Consider the following 20074-nt stretch of genomic DNA (forward strand, 5'->3'; position numbering starts at 1 on the left):
GACAAGCACCATTCACATTAATGTTTGAGTTGTTCTTTGATTATTCAATTGGATAATCCTTATGCATATCGTTCACATTAATGAGTGAGTTGTTATAACAATGGGAGGTAACACATAGTGAGTAAATAATATAATATAGTAAATCAGAAGCCAGTTTTCTTCCGTATGTAGCACTCTTCAAGTTAAAGATATTGATATATAATCCAAACTTGTGTCCTTGTTAACCACTGGTTTTACAGATTAGTACATATTTTATACTGCTTGGACATAGCACATTTGAATTGAGCATGTATACATGTTCATATGATGGGAGCTAAGTCCATCTAAGGTGTGAAGAACACTAACAAAGTATCAGATAGCTAGTCATCCTTGACAGTATGTTTGCTCCTATGAGCTTGTTACTGAACAGCATGGCTCCTCCTCACTCCTGCTTCTTTTCTGCATACTGCTGGTTTTCCTTTTTTATTTTTGTAATTGGATATTTTATTTACATTTCAAATGTTATCCCCTTTCCTGGTTTCTGCCAACCCCTTATCCATTTGCCGCTTACCCTGTTTTTATGAGGGTACTCCCCCATCCACCTACCCACTCCTGCCTCACTGCCCTAGCATTCCTCTTCAAGGGGGACCAAGGGCCTCCCCTCCCATTGATGCCAGATAAGGCCCCTTCAGCTCCTTCAGTCCTTCCCCCAACTGCTCCACTGGGGTCCCTGTGCTCAGTCCGATGGTTGGCTGCAAGCATCCGAATCTGTATTGGTCAGGATCTGGCAGAGCCTCTCAGGAAACAGCTGTATCAGGCTCCTGTCAGCAAGCACTTCTTGGCATCCGTAATAGTGTCTGGGTTTGGTGTCTGCATGTGGGATGGATCCCCAGGTGGGGCAGTCTCTGGATGGCCTTTCCTTCAGTCTCTGCTCCACTCTTTGTTCCTGTATTTCCTTTAGACAGGAGCAATTCTGGGTTAAAATTTTTGAGATGGATGGGTGGCCCTAACCCTCAACCAGGAGGCCATGCCGAAGCTCTGGATACGGACACTTTCATACCCTTTATGGGGTATTTCAGCTAATGTCATCCCCGTGGGGTCCTAGGAGGCTCTTGCTTTCCTGGCATCTGGAACTTTCTGGTCGCTAGCCCCAGCTCCCCATACCTCTGTTCATTTTCCTGACCATCTGTACATCTCCCATACCTGTTTCTTCCTTTTCCCTTTTCCCTCCTCTCTTTCTCCCAAATACCTCCAGCCCTCTGTGTCCCTTGATTATTTTGTTCCCCCTTCTAAGTAGGACTGAAGCATCCACTCTTTGGTCTTCATTCTTCTTGAGCTTCATGTGGTTCATGAGTTGTATCCTGGGTATTCCCACACTCTTTGCTTATATCCACTTATGTATGGTCTTTTGTGACGGAGTTACCTCACTCGGGGTGATATCTTCTAAATTCATCCATTTGCCTAAGAATTTCATGAAGCCATTGTTTTTAATAGCTGAGTAGTATTCCATTGTGTAAATGTACCACATTCTCTGTATCCATTTCTCTTTTGAAGGACATCTGGGTTGTTTCAAGCTTCTGGCTATTATAAATAAGGCTACTATGAACAAAGTAGAGCATGTGTCCTTATTACATGCTGGAGCATCTTCTGGGTAGATGCCCAGGAGTGGTATACCTGGGTCCTCTATGTCCAGTTTTCTGAGGAACCACCAGATTGATTTCTAGAGTGGTTGTACCAGCTTGCATTCCCACCAGCAATGGAGGAGGGTTCTTTTTCCACATCCTTGCCAGCATCTCCTGTCACCTGAATTTTTGATCTTAGCTTCTGACAGGAGTGAGGTGGATTCTCAGGGTTGTTTTGATTTGCATGTCCCTGATGATTAAGGATGTTGAACATTTTTTTTTTTCAGGTGCTTCTCAGCCATCCGGTATTCCTCAGTTGAGAATTCTTTGTTTAGCTCTGTACCTCATTTCTTAATAGGGTTATTTGGTTTTCTGGAGTCTAACTTCTTGAGTTCTTTATATATTTTGGATATTAGCCCCCTATTGGATTCAGGATTGCTAAAGATCTTTGTGCAATCTGTTGGTGTCCTTTTTGTCTTAACAGTGATCTTTGCCTTACAAAAGATTTGCAATTTTATGAGGTCCCATTTGTTGATTCTTGATCTTAGAGCATAAGCCATTGGTGTTCTGTTCAGGAAAATTTCTCCTGTGCTCATGTGGGGCTTTTCCCCACTTTCTCTTCTACTATATTCAATGTATCTGGTTTTATGTGGAGGTCCTTGATCCACAAGCAGGCCATGATACAGCCAAGATTGGCAGCATGCTTTCGCAGCTTTTGTCCCCCAACAACTATGTTTATATATTATCTAATGTCAGGTATAGTGGCAACACCAAACAGACAAATGGATACCTACTTTTCCAAATCCAAAGAAAAAATGGAATGTTACTTAAGCAACTTGCCTAAATATCTAAATAGATGTACTGTTGTGGAAAATGGATTACATTTAGTCCAAGAATATGTCGTCCTTCAGACAGAAAATTCTACATCCCATTGCTAGAATGTTTCAGTGACATTTTTACAAGTCAAACTGCTGTAATATATGCAAATCACTTTAACTCACTTATTCACTTGTAGTGATATCCCGTTGCATTAAAGACATTCCTACTTATATACCATTTTTCAAATTTTTAAGTTATAGCCAAAAGGACAGGGTTTTGTTTTTTTCCCTGCTACTGAACCAAAAGAGCCCTCATGCCCAAGATCACTTCTGGATAAACAGTAACTTCAATAACTTAAAAAAAAATACTGGCATTAAAACAAGGGCCTCAAGCATGCCAAACATGCTTCCATGGCTGAACCATACCCCTAATCCTTTTTAGAATAATAGGATGAAAATACTGCACATGGCATGTTCAGCCAGCACTTATCCTGATACTGCAGTGACTCACTGAAGTTCCAGGAAGCATTTCATCTTTGAAGACACCAATGTTGACATTGCTTGGCATCTGCTGAGCTCTGATACCCCCCCTTTTGCCCCAAGTCTGTAGAGACTTTGGTCATCCTTTATTTGAAATGACATCAGTAGCCATTAAGTGTATGTATGTTTGTAATATGTGTGTGTGTGCCATGAATGCCTGGTGCTCAGGGCAGCCAGAAGAGGTAATTAAATTCTCCTAGAAATAGAGTTAGACCATTGTGAGCTGCCATGTGGGTGCTGGCAACTGAACCTGTGAACTCAAGTCCTTTATAAAGAGCAGAAAGCATTCTTTAAAGCTCTGAGCCACTCTTTCAGCTCCCTCCATCAACTCTTACTCCTTCATCAAAAAATAAAAATAAAACCAACAACAAAACCCCTACTTGTATCATTTTGTTTCCTTTCAAAAAGTTTCAACACTCTGAATGTGATAACATTAACTGAAACATCCCACTTTTATGAGGCATAAAAAATACATTTAAGTAAGCTGAATTCTTGAAATCAGTGTACTACATAAAACTGAACGCTTGCATTATCAACAAGGACAATGTTTTATTGAACAAATCTATGTACAGTACAAAAAATTTCTTGAAATGAGACACTATTGTTGATTTATTGCAGTTCAATGGCTCAGTTTTAATTTGTACTTTTATAAAATGCAAAGTAAAATAATTTAATGTTCAACAAGGAAGCACAAATGTTCCTTCGTGCTGAGTCTGTAATATCTTTCACATAACAATACCAAAATGAAATGCAAAGGCAGCGTTTGCTCATTCTGAAGAGGTGTTTGACAGTAGCGAATAAATTAAAAACAAACACTACCATCCCTTTTAGGCTTTTCATTCATACACTATTAAACCAGACATGAAAGTACAGCTAAGTGTTCAGTGCGACTTGAAAAGAATCACACATCAATGATATAAATTATACTTTGTTATAGATTGGTGGTTTTTTTTTTTTTTTAATGAATATGGCTAGAGCCCAAAGTACCAGTGTCCTTATCCACGGAGATTCTTTCCTGTGCATCTTCTGTGTCTGAGCAGCAAGGATTCAGATCTGCACTTTCCTTGACCTTACTTGACCACATATAATTATTTTAAAACAAACATTTAAAAGGAGTTCATGTATCCTCAAAGCATTAGTAGAAAACAAGGAGAAGGAAAAGCATGTGGGTAAGAGGAAAGCTTCCTTTCCGTCTGAATCACAAATCAGAACTGCTGGATTTACACAAAAGCAAAATGCTTTGGAGAAAAACCATAATAAAATGCACACATTCTTTCAACAGGTAAAATTGAGAAGTATATAAAGAGGTTAGAAAAATGTGGTCAAACAGAATTTTACACGACATTTTGTGTTGATTATATATGAAACAATTTTATCTATAGGAAAATTTTCTCCTAGCAACAAAAGTCAAAAGAAAACCTTCAAATTAAGCTTAAAAGACAAAATAAAATAAGAGGCAGAATTTGCTTAACACATCTTTGCACACAAACTTTAAGAAAAATGTAATGCTTTATGGATTTATATCTATATCAGTGGTTACAACCTGTAAAAAATAAAGTTAAAAAATGGTAAAATGTTATTAACTGCAAAGTGCACAAAGCAGAAATTGTTCCCCAAAAAATTCATTGTGCAAATGAACCAGTTTCCAAACAGGATTTTTATTACAAGATGTACTTTTAATATGAACTAAAAGTCAATTATTACATTTTTAGTGTCAAGAAATATGGAAAACATTTTGAGTTGAACTTAAAGGATTTAAAACATATGAGTTGTACTTATCTGTTATCTTCACGTAAATTATACAGCCTAATGTAGGCTACATAATAAAACTAAAACGAACTTCAATTTGATCGGAATGGACTAGTGACCATCATTGCATAGTTGCAAATGCCCATGGTAAATAATAAAAAAATAAATATTCTGATAGAGCATTATTGGAAAACATAGTTTTTAAAAGTCTGAAAGCCACCCTGAAAGTAATGTCCTATTTTCCTAACCTCAAGAATGTTCCTAAAATTTGTAGTATGATGACATTGTCTGATTTACACAAAACCATGCTGGAGTAGCTGGAACACTTAGTTGACACGTGGCATACTAATGTGTCTAAAGAATTCACCTTTGTGTTTGTATGTTTTTGTCTTGTTTAGACTTATATACTATCAGGTAAAGGAGATCTTTAGGTATTTCCCTTTTCATAACTGACAGGTGGGAAATATCTAGAAGATTTTTTTTAAACTGTAAAATATTTGTTTTAATAATTTAATAAGTTAAAATCTTCTTAGAACGGTCACCAAGAACAACAATGTATTAATATATGTTATTGTATTCCTGTTGTGCAAATTTTGATGTAAGTACTTCCTTAAATATAAAAATTACTATGCAGGCCAAATTCATCACTAATGAAGAAAGCATATTAGTATGGCTTAATTTTGAATTAATTCTCCTAACTGAATAAAATGAACTCTTGAACTGATTCTTAACTGACATACTTTTAAGCCAATTATTTTCATAGGACCATACTTAGATAACTCATACTAATGTATAAAGGATTTTACTATGAATCATCCAGCAATGTCCTAATATGTACAGATAGGAATATCCCAGTGTGCTTTTACCATTATTCACATTCAGGATTTTTTAATTCAGTGTTTTCCTTCAACTATCTAGCATGTGATGGTCTTAGATTCTTCTCACCCCCCACCAAAGTATCCGATGGCACTTTTCTTGTCTACTTAAGGCTGCTGCCTTTAAATCACTAACTTTACAAAAGTGGGGCATTGAAGGTTCTTATCAAGAGCTTATTAGCCAAGCACTGTTTTTGTTTTGTTTTAAATTTTTCAATGGTGGCATGCCATTCACTGAACTTTGACCTGTCTACTTAATTGCCTAAAACAAGTTACAATCGTTAGTGGACAGCATGATCATAAATCAAACTTTATTTCTATGTATCAGCTTCTAAATTATATCACAAACTAAAGAGCAATGAATGATTCTTTAAAATATGTTGACCAGAAGGGAAGACATAATGAATATGCAGGACAAGAAAACAAATTCCATTTTCAGAGTGTTTTACATGTTTATTGTAACCCAGCTCCCCTCCATCTCATCTTAGAATGAATCAACTTTTTCCTTTCTTCAGTAAGGCCATTGCTGGTTTGTATTTCTGACTAGTTACCCAAATGTGTTTTCACATAAAGCAAAACTGAACATGCTGCTATTAATCACCATAAACTTTTTTAAAGTGTGGTTTCATGGATAACTGGGACTTTGGGAGTTTTATAACCCTTTTGGAGTCTAAGCCGGCACATCTCCTCTGCAAGTTCATTCCAGAAAATGTGCTTTGTCTTTTCTTTAGTAATCCGAGACCACTCTAAAATTAAGGCCATCAGGGAAAGAGCAAGCTGATGATGCATTTTCTTGTAGTGCTTTTTTAAAACACTACTGCATGATCAACAAATCGTTCTGAGACATTATCAGGCACCTGTAAAATAAAATAGTTTTAATTCAAATTTCATAGATTATAATAGAAAAGCAAGCCTTACATTTCTGGCATGTGTGTGCATGTGTTTTGTAGTGTACATATATGTGCATGAATACTTGTGAGTGGGGGCACATGTGTCCAGATCCATTTGGAGACCAGAGGTTGATGTTGGTTATCTTTCTTGATAATCATGTTTATGTAGGAAGCCAAAGCTCAGAGATTCTGCTAGCTAGTATAGCTAGCTAGCTTGCTGGGGGATTCTAACTGAGGTCCTGCATGCTCGGGTTACAGACAAGGCACTATGCTGGCCCAGCATTTACATGGGTGCTGGGGATCTGAAGTCCAGTCCTCACCAGTGCACAGGAAGTATTTTATCTGCTGAGCCATTTCCCCAGGCTCTTTACTTCTATTTTTGACAGTAACTTAGTTTTACTTGTTTCATATTCTATCATGCTGATGAAAAGTATTATTTCAACAACTTCTATTATGTGAAACATTGAATAAAGAAAAGCCACTTGTAGTAGAAAAAGTATAGTATAGTATGGTGTATAGTATAGTATACTACAGTATATATGATGGTTTGTATATTCTTGGACCAGGGAGTGGCACCATTTGGAGGTATGGCCTTGTTGGAATAGGTGTGACTTGGTTGGAGTAGGTGTGTCACTGTAGGTGTGGGCATAAGATCCTCACCCTAGTTGCCTGAAAGTCAGTCTTCCACTAGCAGCCTTTGGATAAAGACATAGAACTCTCAGATCTGCCTGTGCCATGCCTGCCTGGATGCTGCCATGCTCCCACCTTGATCGTAATGGACTGAACCTCTGAACCTGTAAGCCAGCCCCAATTAAATGTTGTTTTTTATAAGACTTGCCATGGTCATGGTGTCTGTTCACAGCAGTAAAACCCTAACTAAGACAGTATAGTATAGTATAGTATAGTATAGTATAGTATAGTATGAAAAGTAGGAGCAAAGAATGAAAAATCTTGATTCCTCGCTTCCCAAAGTTCATAAGCTTGTGCAAACTACTCGTGAATGTATTTGTTGGTTGAGCTAAAACAAGAATATGAATCTCACTTCATAGTGGTTGTGGATTTAAAGGGAATGTATAAAATAGTGCTTTATCGTCTGGGTTACACGTGTTAATGTTTTTAGCTGCACAGATATACATTATAGATATAGTGATAGTATCTTTCCATTTCTACAGATAGAGCTAATAAAAACACACAAGACTTACTTTCATCATCTGAATCAAATCCAAAGAGTGTCTGACATTTCTTTTGTGCAAGGTGAGCCTCAAGTGCTTCTGCATTACAGTAGGTGGTCAGGCATTTGCCACATCGTAATCTTTTCACTGGTTTTTTATACATGTTATCTTGATCAGAACAGGCATCTACAATATCAGTCAGAAATTTTCTGCGTTTTGGCATACTAAGGTATCGTTCATCAAGGTAACTGGGAGGCAAAGGTCTGACAAATGGCTTTGTTAAAATTAAGCCATATGAAGTATGTTCACTTGTAAGATTTGGTTTGGATGGTGCCTGAGATACTGACAGGGCACTGTGTTCTTGTGATTCAACATTGGGTAAAATAGAACCATTTTCTGTCCTGTTTCTGTTTATATCTATTTTCAGAGTAGGATCTGATGTAACTAATGGTGTTTGCTCTATTTCACTGTGTCCATTGACTAAGTCAGTGGTACTATGAGTATTTTCAGGATTTGGCTCTATGGCAGGCATCTTTTGGTCTATGAAGCTTATATTTGAAACAGTATCATCAGAATGTTCATTTCCATTCTGAACTAAACTGTCTGTTTTCTTTTCCATAGTGTCTATATATGTCTTTGGTTCTGTAGAATATTTCCTTGACTTACTAGTAGAAACTGGATGATGAATTGTTTGGTTCTCATTACTAAATGGGTCTATTTCTTGATGGTGAGGAACCACTTCACTCAGCTGTGCAGATGACTCTGGTGTTTTGCTCAAGTAATGCTGGGCTTCGTGTTCATATAACAGAGGAAGATCTTCAAAAAGCTCATGGCATTCTGGAAAACTACACTGAGCTTGAAATATCCTGTGACTTTTTGTATGCTGGGCAAGCTGAAATGGCAGCTTAAATGACTCATTGCAATTGAAATGCAAACAAAAGTACACATTTGGATAGCTGTGTCTATTAAGGTGATCTATAAAATGTTGAGAATCCTCAAACTGCCTTTGGCAGAATTTGCACTTTCCTTTACTCCACTTCATTACAGTTTGCCGCACATTTAAATCAGTTGGGTGCACAGTCCTGGCATGCATATTTAGAAACCCAATTCTTTTAAATATCCTTACACAGCCAAGAGCAGGACACTTGAAGTTGCCTTCTTGGTCTGTAGCATATACATCTTTTGGATGGCACACAGTTCCATTGATTTTATGAAGTACTGATGTTTCTTGATTCAAATCATAATCATCTTCATAATCATCTTCATTCTCTTCCTCTTCATAGTCATCATCACACTGAGGTAAAGATTCTGAGATATTATTGAAAGAAGTGTCTGGTTTGCCATTTTCAATAATGTTTTCCATAGCATTCTCTGATATAGCAATGGGAATTTTAATGAACTCAGCCATGTGTTCACGGATGACCTCTTTGTTTCTCTCACTGGAAGCCGTCAATGTCTCTATTTCCAAGCCCTTAGTATTTGAGTTCCCATTTTCAAAGGAAATTAAAGATTTGGAACCATTTATTTCTTCCAAAGTGATGACTTCTGGATCATCCTGTTGTGCAGTAGCAATCTGCTGTCTCTGAATCTTCTTAACGTGATTTTTTAAATGTTTCTGCATAAGTCCTCTGTTCCTAAATTTCCTACCACATATCACACATGAAAAACTGCCTTTTTTCTGATGAGCCTGGGCATGCCTTACAATGTGGCCACCAAGAAATTCCTTGTTGCATAACATGCACCGATGCCTTGGGACACTATGATCCACTTTGGACGTGTTAAGAGCAGACAGGCTTCTCTTCACATTAGCCTGTCCTTTGGATTGCAGTACAGATGCATCACCAGGGTGAGTCTCTCCAGTGCTCTGATCTTCTTCTACACTCTGCTCTTCCACTCTCTTTTTTAGACTACCTGCAGGATTTTCCAGTGTATTTTCATTTAGAAGTTTCACTGCTGATTTATCACGCAGTAATGCCACACAGTTTTTCTTAATCATTACGAAGTTCCAAAACTCAGGATCAAAAAACAATCCTTTTTTCAAAATTGGAAGTAATTCAAAACGAACACGGTTTTGAACAGTACTCATGCCTTCACTATACTCTTCATCCGGACGTCTGTAAAGCTCTTCAACGGTGTGGTAGGCATCTAAGGAACGCTCAAGAAAAAATACTGAGAGAGCACAAACCCTGACAATCTCTAGATCATTTGGCAAAAAATGTGCAATTGTTTTATAAATTAGACATTTAGTTTCAGGATCATCATGGAGATCAAGCTGGAGAGCACAACCACAGATCTCAACACAAATTTGTAGGCCTTCTTCTTCAACCTGGAAAAACAAAAATATTCCTACTAAATATAACTTTTAAAACTATTATACTATCTGCTTAAAAATTTTTAATACACTATTACTGAGGCTATGGAGCACTCACAAAAAGAGATCTATCTTGACTGCCCTCCAAAAGACCCAACAAGCAGCTGAAAGAGTCAGATTCAGATATTTGCCCCCAACCAATGGACAGAAGCAGCTGACCCCTGTTGTTGAATTAGGGAAGGCTGAAAGAAGCTGAGGAGAAGGGCGATCCTGTAGGAAGACCAGCAGTATCAATTAATCTGGACTCCCGAGATTTCTCAAACACTGGACCACCAAACAGGCAGCATACACCAGCTGATTTGACACCCCCAACACACATACAGTAGAGGACTTCCGGTTCTGTGTTCATTCAGAGATAATGTACCTATCCCTTAAGAAACTAAGGCCCCAGGGAGTTTAGAGGTCAGGTGGGGTGGGGGGATGGGAACATCCACGTGGAGACAGGGGAGTTGGGAGGAGGTGTGGGTTGTGGAGCAGTCGGAGGGTGGATGGGCAGGGAATGGAATATGGAGTGTGAAAAACCAAAAAAAAAAAAAAATAATAATAAATAAATAAATAAAAATAAAATAAAAAATAAATTAAAAAGAAAAGAAAAGAAAAAAGAAAAAAATTGAATACAACTCCAAAAGGAAAACTTTCTGAAACAGTATTGTGAAGTTTGGGAAGAATTTTCAAATCAAGTCTCTTCAATAATTATGTTTGCTTTAACTCTTTTATATTTAATTCTCAAGTTTGACAAGACACAATAACTGTAGTGTAAAATGTTTGCAAACTTTGTTTCAAATTTTCTTTCAACTCTAGTCTCCCTTAAGGGTTCATTCTCATTCTCTGACAGAGAGTAAATGCATGTCATTTCAAATAGATGCCAGGAAGTAATTATGTTTTAAAATCAGTGCAAATGTTATTATACTAAATAGTACTTATAATGATGGTGAGATTATTGTTATTATTGCTATTATTATATATGCTAGTGCTTTACATTTACTCAAATATGAAAGGGGCATCATACAAATCTAATAAAGTATAGGAATTGTACTGGCTATTTTTGTGTCAACTTGACACAGCTGGAGTTACCACAGAGAAAGGAGCTTCAGTTGAGGAAATGCCTCCATGAGATACAACTGTAAGGCATTTTCTCAATTAGTGATCAAGGGGGAAAGGCCCCTTGTGGGTGGGACCATCCCTGGGCTGGTAGTCTTGGGTTCTATAAGAGAGTAGGCTGAGCAAGCCAGGGGAGGCAAGCCAGTAAAGAACATCCCTCCATGGCCTCTGCATCAGCTCCTGCTTTCTGACCTGCTTGAGTTCCAGTCCTGACTTCCTTTGGTGATGAACAGCAGTATGGAAGTGTAAGCCGATTAAACCCTTTCCTCCCCAACTTGCTTCTTGGTCATGATGTTTGTGCAGGAATAGAAACCCTGACTAAGACAGGAATAATAAGCTTGCTGGAAATTATATGAAAATCAGTACCTTTTTACTTCTGTTAATGATAATTGTATTAGCTTTTACTGCAGAATTTTTTATTGATCTACTGAAATCGATTTTATGCCTCTACTGGTTGGAATAATCAATACTTATTTGACCAGGACAAGAATCAGAATGGCATCTGTGTATGTTGCATGTCATACTGCCAACATATGGCTTATGAACTATAGGAAAAAGTAACCATTTGAAAGCCTCATGTACTCTTAGTCTCTTATATTCTGTTAATTCCACTTACCTACATACCGTTTTATTATCAACCAAGAGTTTTCTGAGGCAATGAAAGAGGATAATCAGATCATTTGTAAATTAGTATTCAAAAACAGAATTTATAATGATAAATTTGCCTAGTCATAAGATATATATGGAAGCAATTATTCCCAAATTATGTAACAATAGATTGCTTTTCCTTCTACATGAGCCATGTTGAATATTTGAAGATGAAGAGAAAAGATTGTGACACACAGAGAATGCAGCATTAAAATCTAAAAACTGAACAATAGATATATTTACCTCATCTTTAATTATTTTCATAAAAGGAAATATGACTCTCACATTAGTTGCTGTTCTTAAAAGCTGGTAACACTGATCTACAAACACTTGTTTGGAAGGATTAGATTTAAGCTGTAGTTTACTCCATAGGAAAATCAACTCCCTATAATGAGAAAAAGACATATATCAAGATATAAGTAAAGACATTGATTTCTTTTGCCTGATTCTATACTATCCTAGCAAGGCTATATACATAAAGTAGTTAAAAATGTGTATGCTCTCCGTGCTACCTTTGAGATTAATAGAAGTTAAAAGAAAAAATAACTACATAATCTTGCACTGATAGTAATGATTTCTAAAGATATGCTGACATACCTAAGACATTCATAGTGTTGACTTAAATCAGTTCTAATTTCATATACTAGTACTGATGTTATAACTGTAAAACACACACTTTGACCGTCAGTATATTACATCAGAATACCATCCACAAATGGAGTCAAGAGAGAACTCTGAGTGCTGGTGAGAAAACTTCAAGAAAACTGAGTCTTTTGACTTCAGTGTCTTCAGAAACATCAAATTGTTCTTGAAATGTGTTTTCATGCCCTACCCAGGTGTAGTGGATAGGAGTGAGTTTACTTCCATTATTCCTTCAACTGGCTACTGTTTATATACCTCTACGGAAAAGCAAGGTTTATTGCCACGTGTTCCACATGTGGTTTGCCCTTGTGACTCTACACTTTGCTCATGTGATTCCTCTTAATCCACAGAGTATAAATTGTCTGATGCTCTATTGAATGAAGTTTGCTGTTAGCTGTATAAGAGTTTAGTCTGCCTCATTATTTTGGCTTCAATTCCCTAGGTCCTATTGCCAACTAGAACAGTAAACATACTACTTGCAAATTTAGAAACCAATATTTTAGAATATTTTCTTTCTATTAAGATACGAAAATTTTAAAATTTAAACATATAGTACTGATTTTAAAACTGTATCCTTTCCATTAGCTTTAGATCATGTGCTTTTCTGTGAACAAGCTATACTCTTGAACAGACTAATTATAGAGCACTTAAAGCCTTCACAGGTAGATTCTTTCCTAATACACGGCCAAGAATGAACAAGGACAAATACAGGCAGTGGCTTTTCAGGTAAACTGAAAGCATAAGGATACATCTCATAAAGAAATCTGCCCTTAGACCCTAAAACTCACATAAAGCACAGAATTTGGAACTACTAAAATACTTGGTGGCAACTTGTTTTTTCCAAAATAGATTTACTATGTATGTCTTGAGAGCTCAGCACATGCAAGTGGAGTCGAGCTCACAGGACATTGGGCTTTCTTCATTTTACATGTAACATCATGTAAATACAACTCCACTTGAGAGAAATGTAACAATTCTGTAATCAAAAAGTACTCTGGACGGAGACAGAATAACAAACATTATTCAGTTTAAAAATTCATGACTCTAATATTCTATCTTATTACAATTTTTTTAAATGACTATAACTGTTCCAGTTAGGAAACAACATTGTGTTTGCTACTACACACAGTCACTTTGGTTTCCAGCCTCCCGACACACCTACTTCCTGCTGGCCAGGCTTGCTTATGTATTTTATGAATCACGTTTTCCAGTTCATGAACATCTATCTCCTCAGTAACACAATGTATTATGGAGACAGTAACTGACATTTAAAAAATAAAAAAGCTAATGTGTGCTTACCTTTATTCACTATCTTTAAAGACATCTCTAGTGAACTGCTTGGTAAGTACTCAAGTTTAATAAGTCACTAGCTTCCTACATAGATTCTACATGACCTTCATGATACCAAGAAATAACATTTAATTAATACCTTTTTGTTAGCTGAAAATCTTAGGTATTTTATTTTATTTTTGGTCTGTTACTGTTTTTTTAATAGATGCCAGGGAACTATTCTATAGCTAAACTATTGCCCCATTCAGACAATCTCATAGCTATTGTATTCCTAAATATGGAAGCCTCTTGAGGAATTTAGTAAAGTATACACATAAAAGATGGTGGTGAATATTAGAAATAAGGAGATTTTATAAAAGGGTGATGGGTAAAAAAAGCAAATAGACCAATTATATTAAAGAACATATGGCCTAACTCTACAACACATTCTAAAACAAAATGATAGCTGGAAACCAGAAGATACATAATCCATTTAATATTTTACAAATGAATATATTACAAATGTATACATGTTTATTTTCCCAACTTGCTCCAAAATAATATATGATTTTAAAATGGACATTCGTTGTACTCAAAAGTTTTATTTTGTTCTTTAATTCTTAGCTGATAAAAGTTTAATTTCTCTCTTGTCTCTTTGTTAAATTGCAAGCCACCCCCTAAGTGTATGACTTAGTAAACAAAATATATACCTGTCCCAAGATTTTTTTCAGTATAACAATAAAAACATAAAAGCAATTGTAGGGCCTGGAGAGATGGTTGAGTTGCTAAGAGTTTGTATTGCTGTTATAAAAGATCCTAGTTCAGTTGCTAACATCCAGGTTGGATGGCTCATGAACACCAACAACTCCAGCTCCAGAGGATCTGATGCCCTCTTCTGGCCTCCAACAGCATCTGCACTCACGCACAAATCAATATACACACACACATACACACATAATTAAAAAAACAATAAAACGATGCTATTTTTAAAAAGTAGTTTAACACTTTCAGACAACTGTAAGGAAAGTATATAGTCCAAACTGTCCTAAGCAGTACTCCTTTAGTTTACCATTTTCCATTTCAAATTATGCATCAGAAACACTTACCATATGTAGTACATGTCCCCATTCTGGAGCTGTGGAATAAGAAAAGATTCACAGAGTTGTAAGGCTAGCAAAGTCTTGCCTTCTTTTTCAGTGTTACAGATGATATCAATTCCACTCTTACAGTCAGTTTTCAACAAATGCTGTAAGAAGAAAGGAAGAGTCAGTTCCTATCATCAAAAACATATAATATTCTAGTTGCAGTTTCTGTTTAGTTACTTGCAAGTACTGATACATTTCTAGTTTCTTTTACAATTATATACTGTATTGAAATATTTTTATAGTTTTACAGCATAACACCTGCATTTCACAATGAGTACTTGCAAGGCCATTAATGCCCATGGGTAAGTAAAATTCAGAGTAGGAAAGAAGTCCTTTTATTGAAAAAAAACAAAATAAACATAAGCATTTAACTTAGCACTTTAAGAGACAAAATCATAATATTTCTCAGGTTTTTTTCTGTATCATACCAAAAATTTAGTAAGTAAAATATATTAACTCAATCATTTGTTACTATCAGATTCTAAGTCACATAAACTTAAAAAAATAGTGACGAGTAAATACATTTAGATAATGTGATCTCTAAATCCTTGTTATTACTGCAAAACAATTCAGTAACAGTAAGGTTTTATTTTGTATTTAGTAAGGATAAATGGTAATAGGAAAAAGTCTCAAATGATACCTCACGGAATAGCTGATCTTCTACAGGTGACATAAACAGACAGGTGAAGAGTGCTTGATGGAAGTACAAGTCTTTGCTGATTTCAGGGTGATTTATACAAGATTTAATAAGAGCCATTGCTTCAGGTATGCGTTCACAGGCAATTAGGTATCTGGCACGTAGTTCAAAGAACAGTGGATTTTCAGAACTTAAGTATTTGTTCACTATATTAAAAAGAAAACATTATTACTCTCAAAAAGTATTCAAACTTTGTTTTAAACTTTACAACTAAAACATCATATTTCATTATATAAATAACATGCTCCACAGGAAAACTTTTATTTTTGAATAGTCATTTATGATGGCTGATAAATGAAAATAAAATTTCAAAACAGTGCTCATGAAATTCTAGTTGATTTCTTCTTAGTTTAAAAAGGAGATTAAGAATTAGAATTAGATATTCTTTTAGTTCATTAGTACATTAGAATGTTTCAAATAGCAAATCTAAAATGTACCTCTAGTCTAAGATTATACATTTTTGCTTCTGGTAGTCCAGTATTTTCATTATTATAAGAGACTGAATGCTAAACTAGTACATTAAAAATCACATTAAATCAGATTAACTGTTGAGAAATGTAAGCTAAGTTAATGAAAAACCTGAATCATGAATAAATAAATGTTAAATAAAATTAATGCAAAATTGTGTCATCGGGTCTAATGTGTTTATACATCACTAAGGATAATTACTAATTTATGATTATTTTTTCATAATATACAAACACATTTAACTGTAAATTTATTTAAACCTAACAACAACCTTATGACAGATTCTATACTATTTGTTTTACTCAAGATTAAATGACTTGCCCAATGACATAGATATTGTAAGTGGCAGGGACGAAAGTAGGGTCTATATTTTATGCTTTTTAAATCCAAACATTTTTAATTATTTATATTTCATCAGTAGCTACTGAAGTGTTGATAGACTATATTTTATTTTGACTTAAACATTCTACTTACATTTACTTCTGTTTAAAATGTACGGTGAGTAAACAGTGACTTGGAGTTCATGCAAGAATCTATTTCAGTATGGACTTTACCATAACGACTACTACCCAGAGAAGAGGCATCTATATTAATGAGGCTCTAGAGAACTTTTGCCCAAAGTGAGGAATGTTAGTGTAGTTATAAAAGGAACCTAAGGAGCCATCAGTCTTCACACCAGCTCTGTTCTAGCCTAAGGAAGCCTAAACACTTCCTTAAAAGCCTAATAAACTTTCTTCTCTCCTGCCTTCTTAAAAAATTATTTAAAAATTGTTATTATTCTTTGTGTGTGTGTATTACTCAATTAACCAACATGTACAGCAAGTGCCTTTTTTACCTTCTGACCCATCATGCTTGTGCCTGCCTTCTTCCATCTGTGGCTTGCTTGATGCTTCTACCCATCCTATTTTCTCTAGCCTCTTTCCTTGTTTCCTCTCACGATGGCTCTATCTTTCCTGTAATTTATTTACTCTTTATAATTTTCATTAATAAGCAAGTCTTTCTCCTCATTTCCGACTGTCTCGGCCTTTGATTTGCTGTAAGTGCTTTCCAATCCACACATCAAGCAGCAGCTCCCCTTGTTTGCCTTGCATGCTCCACTCTTGGTATAGTGCTCCTTTGGTCTTAAGCCCAGCATGATAGTCCCTTCTCCACACACTCCATGTCTTAACCTGTTGCAAACGGGAATATCTTTATATGTTCAACACATGCTGGGACTATCTTTATATGTTCAACACATGCTGGGAATATCTTTATATGTTCAACACATGCTAAGTAGCTGTCCCCAAGTTGGAGAGCTTGTCTGTTCTCTTTGACTTTTCTATATTCTTGTGTTTATACACTAGCTAAACTTATATGCTAAGTTTTGGGGATCCATATATCCTAGAACTCAGGACATTTTTAATAATATGGGAAGCTAAAGGGTTAATTTAACAGGTTGGATTAGAGAACAAAGCCTCCTACTTCAATAAGGAATATTGGCTCTGAGTCAATATTGGCTCTAGAGTCCACTGTGTTGTTCAGTATGGTAGGAGCTGATGTCAAAGGAGGTAAAGTAATGAGGCAATGACACAAAATTGTATTAGTTTGGGAAATGCTGTTCTATCATATTTGAAATTTATTTATTCATTTATCATGTGATCATTCAGTCACAGTACTGTGTGAACAACAATTCACACAGTAATCATCTGAATTAACCAATAACTGTGTACAGGGCATTGGACTAACTATAGAATATAGGCACAAGAATATATTAACATAGTAATGGGTAAAATAAATTCAGAGTTCCTGCCTTCAGAGAACTCTGATGCAATGAATATTCGTGGTTTAGGGTTTGAACTTAAAACAACAATAACAACAAAAGTATAGCTACTTAAACATATTTTAAAACCATAACTATAGAGTCAAAAACAAACTCCCTGTAATGCCCAGTAAATATGTCAACAGCCACAGTACCACTACTAGAAAGAAATGTAACAAAGCTGCTATCAAGAAGTACTTTGGGCCAAGTCAGAAAAGAAATGGTTTTGGTGTTGACTCTCCTGAAGTACCTATCTCCTGAGATGCCGGTTGGGCTTTAAGAACAGCTTGCAACACTGGATCTTCCCATGGGCCACCATCTTTAATGATTCGAGTCACCAGTTCCAGATTCACATTTCCATATCTGCGGAGGTGGTTCTGGCATTCCTAGGAGAGAAAAATCATTCTGGCTTTGTGAAATTTAAAGGAGTTAAAAACTACTTGATCATCAGTATCTATAAAGTGACTGATGGCCACATGATAGCTATTCAATTATAAAAGAGAAAAGGGTACCAATGCAACCTAAGTAGGCTAACAAAACCCCATTAGTAACAAATAGTCTTAATGCCGAATGTTACACAGATATACATGATTGGACTGAAAAAAAAAAAAAAATCCCATTAAAACAGGGATAAAATGTAACCAAAGGGAAAAGCCTACAGGTGAATCACTTGTAGAGAAAGAGCCAGGTTGCAAAAAGCTGAAAATTAAATGATCTGTTAAGTTTACATAAAAATTCAAAACAAAGTTCCTGTTAACAAAGAGAGGCCAGAGCCTACGGGGAGGTGCTGCCTAGAACGGACACTGTATGCACAGGAGACACACGCCCCTGCTCTGCCCTCAACTTATGCCACATTTTACCATGCAGTAATAAGTTTCAAAACTGAACAATCACTTCCCTTTGTTTGGAAATTAGATTTGTGATTAGCAGATAAAGAAACAACAGGTGGAGAAAAGAGATCAAACCTGTAACAGGAGCAGTTTGCATCAGGTTTTAGATACAGATGTACTCATAAAATAAGTAGTAATTAATCAGTACTCTCTGACTTCTATATTTTTTAGTGTTGTTAAATGATATTTCATTATATTGTAACATTAATAAAGGAATTACATTGATTTACTTAATTTTATTTCCTGAGTTTGATGAACCAGCTTTAGATATACAATTTGTGTACCTGTTGGACTCTTCTTTCTGGTTCATTATACACTAAGAGTTTTAAAAGTTGTTCAGGAAAGTTAAAATTTTAAAAAATAAACTAAGACTCAGTAAATAAAATGAACTTGAACCCTTAAGAAAAAAGATGATAATGAAGCTAGCAGTATCTGAATACATTTCAATATTGTCTGAATTGCAATTAAAGCACAAATGTCATTTTTTTCTGTGCTTAATACCGGAGGCAGACAGATATCTAAACATCTTATTAATACTGTTTAAGCATTTTGAAAGGCATTAAAATGTTTGACTTATGAGATGAATTATCAACTCACAAATTCACACTGGCTATTACTTTACTTGTATTAAATTATCATGTTTTTATATCATTTGAACATTACATTTTTGACCTAAAAGTTAATTCTAAGTTTTGTTTGTTTGTTTTTTTAACTTATTGGTTAAGAGAAAAAGGGGGTTTATTTTATTAAAGAACAAGATGGGAGAAACTGAAAAACAAGAATTTCAAATGAGGTGTCCCTGTTCCAAAGATTGGTTTCAATTTGCTGGACTTAATCAGTGCTCCCTCAGGCTCCCAAGTAACAGGAACTTCTTTGGTACATCACACCAAAGAAGTCACAGTTGTACAGTTGTTTGTGTCTGTGTGTGAACATATATAGTTGTTTCACACATATATAATTATTTCGTCAAAGAAGACAGCCATTATGTTCAAGTGTTAGAATAAGTTACCTCCTAAATGGACTTTAAGGGTGTCTCCAAATTAAAACAACTAAGTATTAAAAAAAATCCTAGAGTGGGCAAGTTACTTAACCTCTCTGTGCTCTAACAGTTAATTTTGAGAGCCCACTTCATAAGATTGCTGTGAAGATTAAATGATAACAGTAAGCAGTAGAAGGCTCTTGGGACAGTACTTTGCACACAGTAAGTACTCACTAAAGGGGAGCTTTCAGTTCTTAGAATATTCTAACATTTTCAAAAAAAGTGCACATGTGGTATGTATAAATAATATATTTTAGGGTACCTAGATGCCTGAGTATTAAAAAAATGTGCATTTTCTCATCAGCATGCTGTAACATTTATTATTAAAGGGTACGTGGGGGGTATCATATGTGTAAATACA

General features: G+C 35.7%; 1 protein-coding gene across 2 annotated transcripts in view; it reads right to left on the reverse strand.

Moving 5' to 3' along the window:
- Nucleotides 1–4281: 4281 nt before the first annotated feature.
- Znf654 (zinc finger protein 654) overlaps nucleotides 4282–20074 on the reverse strand; it is a 70885-nt gene continuing 55092 nt past the window's right edge. For both annotated transcript variants that reach the window (XM_021184906.3, XM_021184908.3), the window contains 6 exons: nucleotides 18035–18170; nucleotides 15462–15664; nucleotides 14783–14922; nucleotides 12009–12150; nucleotides 7676–9971; nucleotides 4282–6440 (listed from right to left, as the gene is read on the reverse strand). In XM_021184906.3, the coding sequence (XP_021040565.1) occupies nucleotides 6433–6440; nucleotides 7676–9971; nucleotides 12009–12150; nucleotides 14783–14922; nucleotides 15462–15664; nucleotides 18035–18170 (2925 nt within the window). In that variant the 3' untranslated portion in view covers nucleotides 4282–6432. The remainder of the gene's footprint in view (nucleotides 6441–7675; nucleotides 9972–12008; nucleotides 12151–14782; nucleotides 14923–15461; nucleotides 15665–18034; nucleotides 18171–20074) is intronic.

This window comes from Mus caroli, unplaced genomic scaffold (genome assembly GCF_978045245.1).
Source record: "Mus caroli unplaced genomic scaffold, Mus_caroli_1 scaffold_17, whole genome shotgun sequence".
NCBI classification, from domain to species: Eukaryota; Metazoa; Chordata; class Mammalia; order Rodentia; family Muridae; genus Mus; species Mus caroli.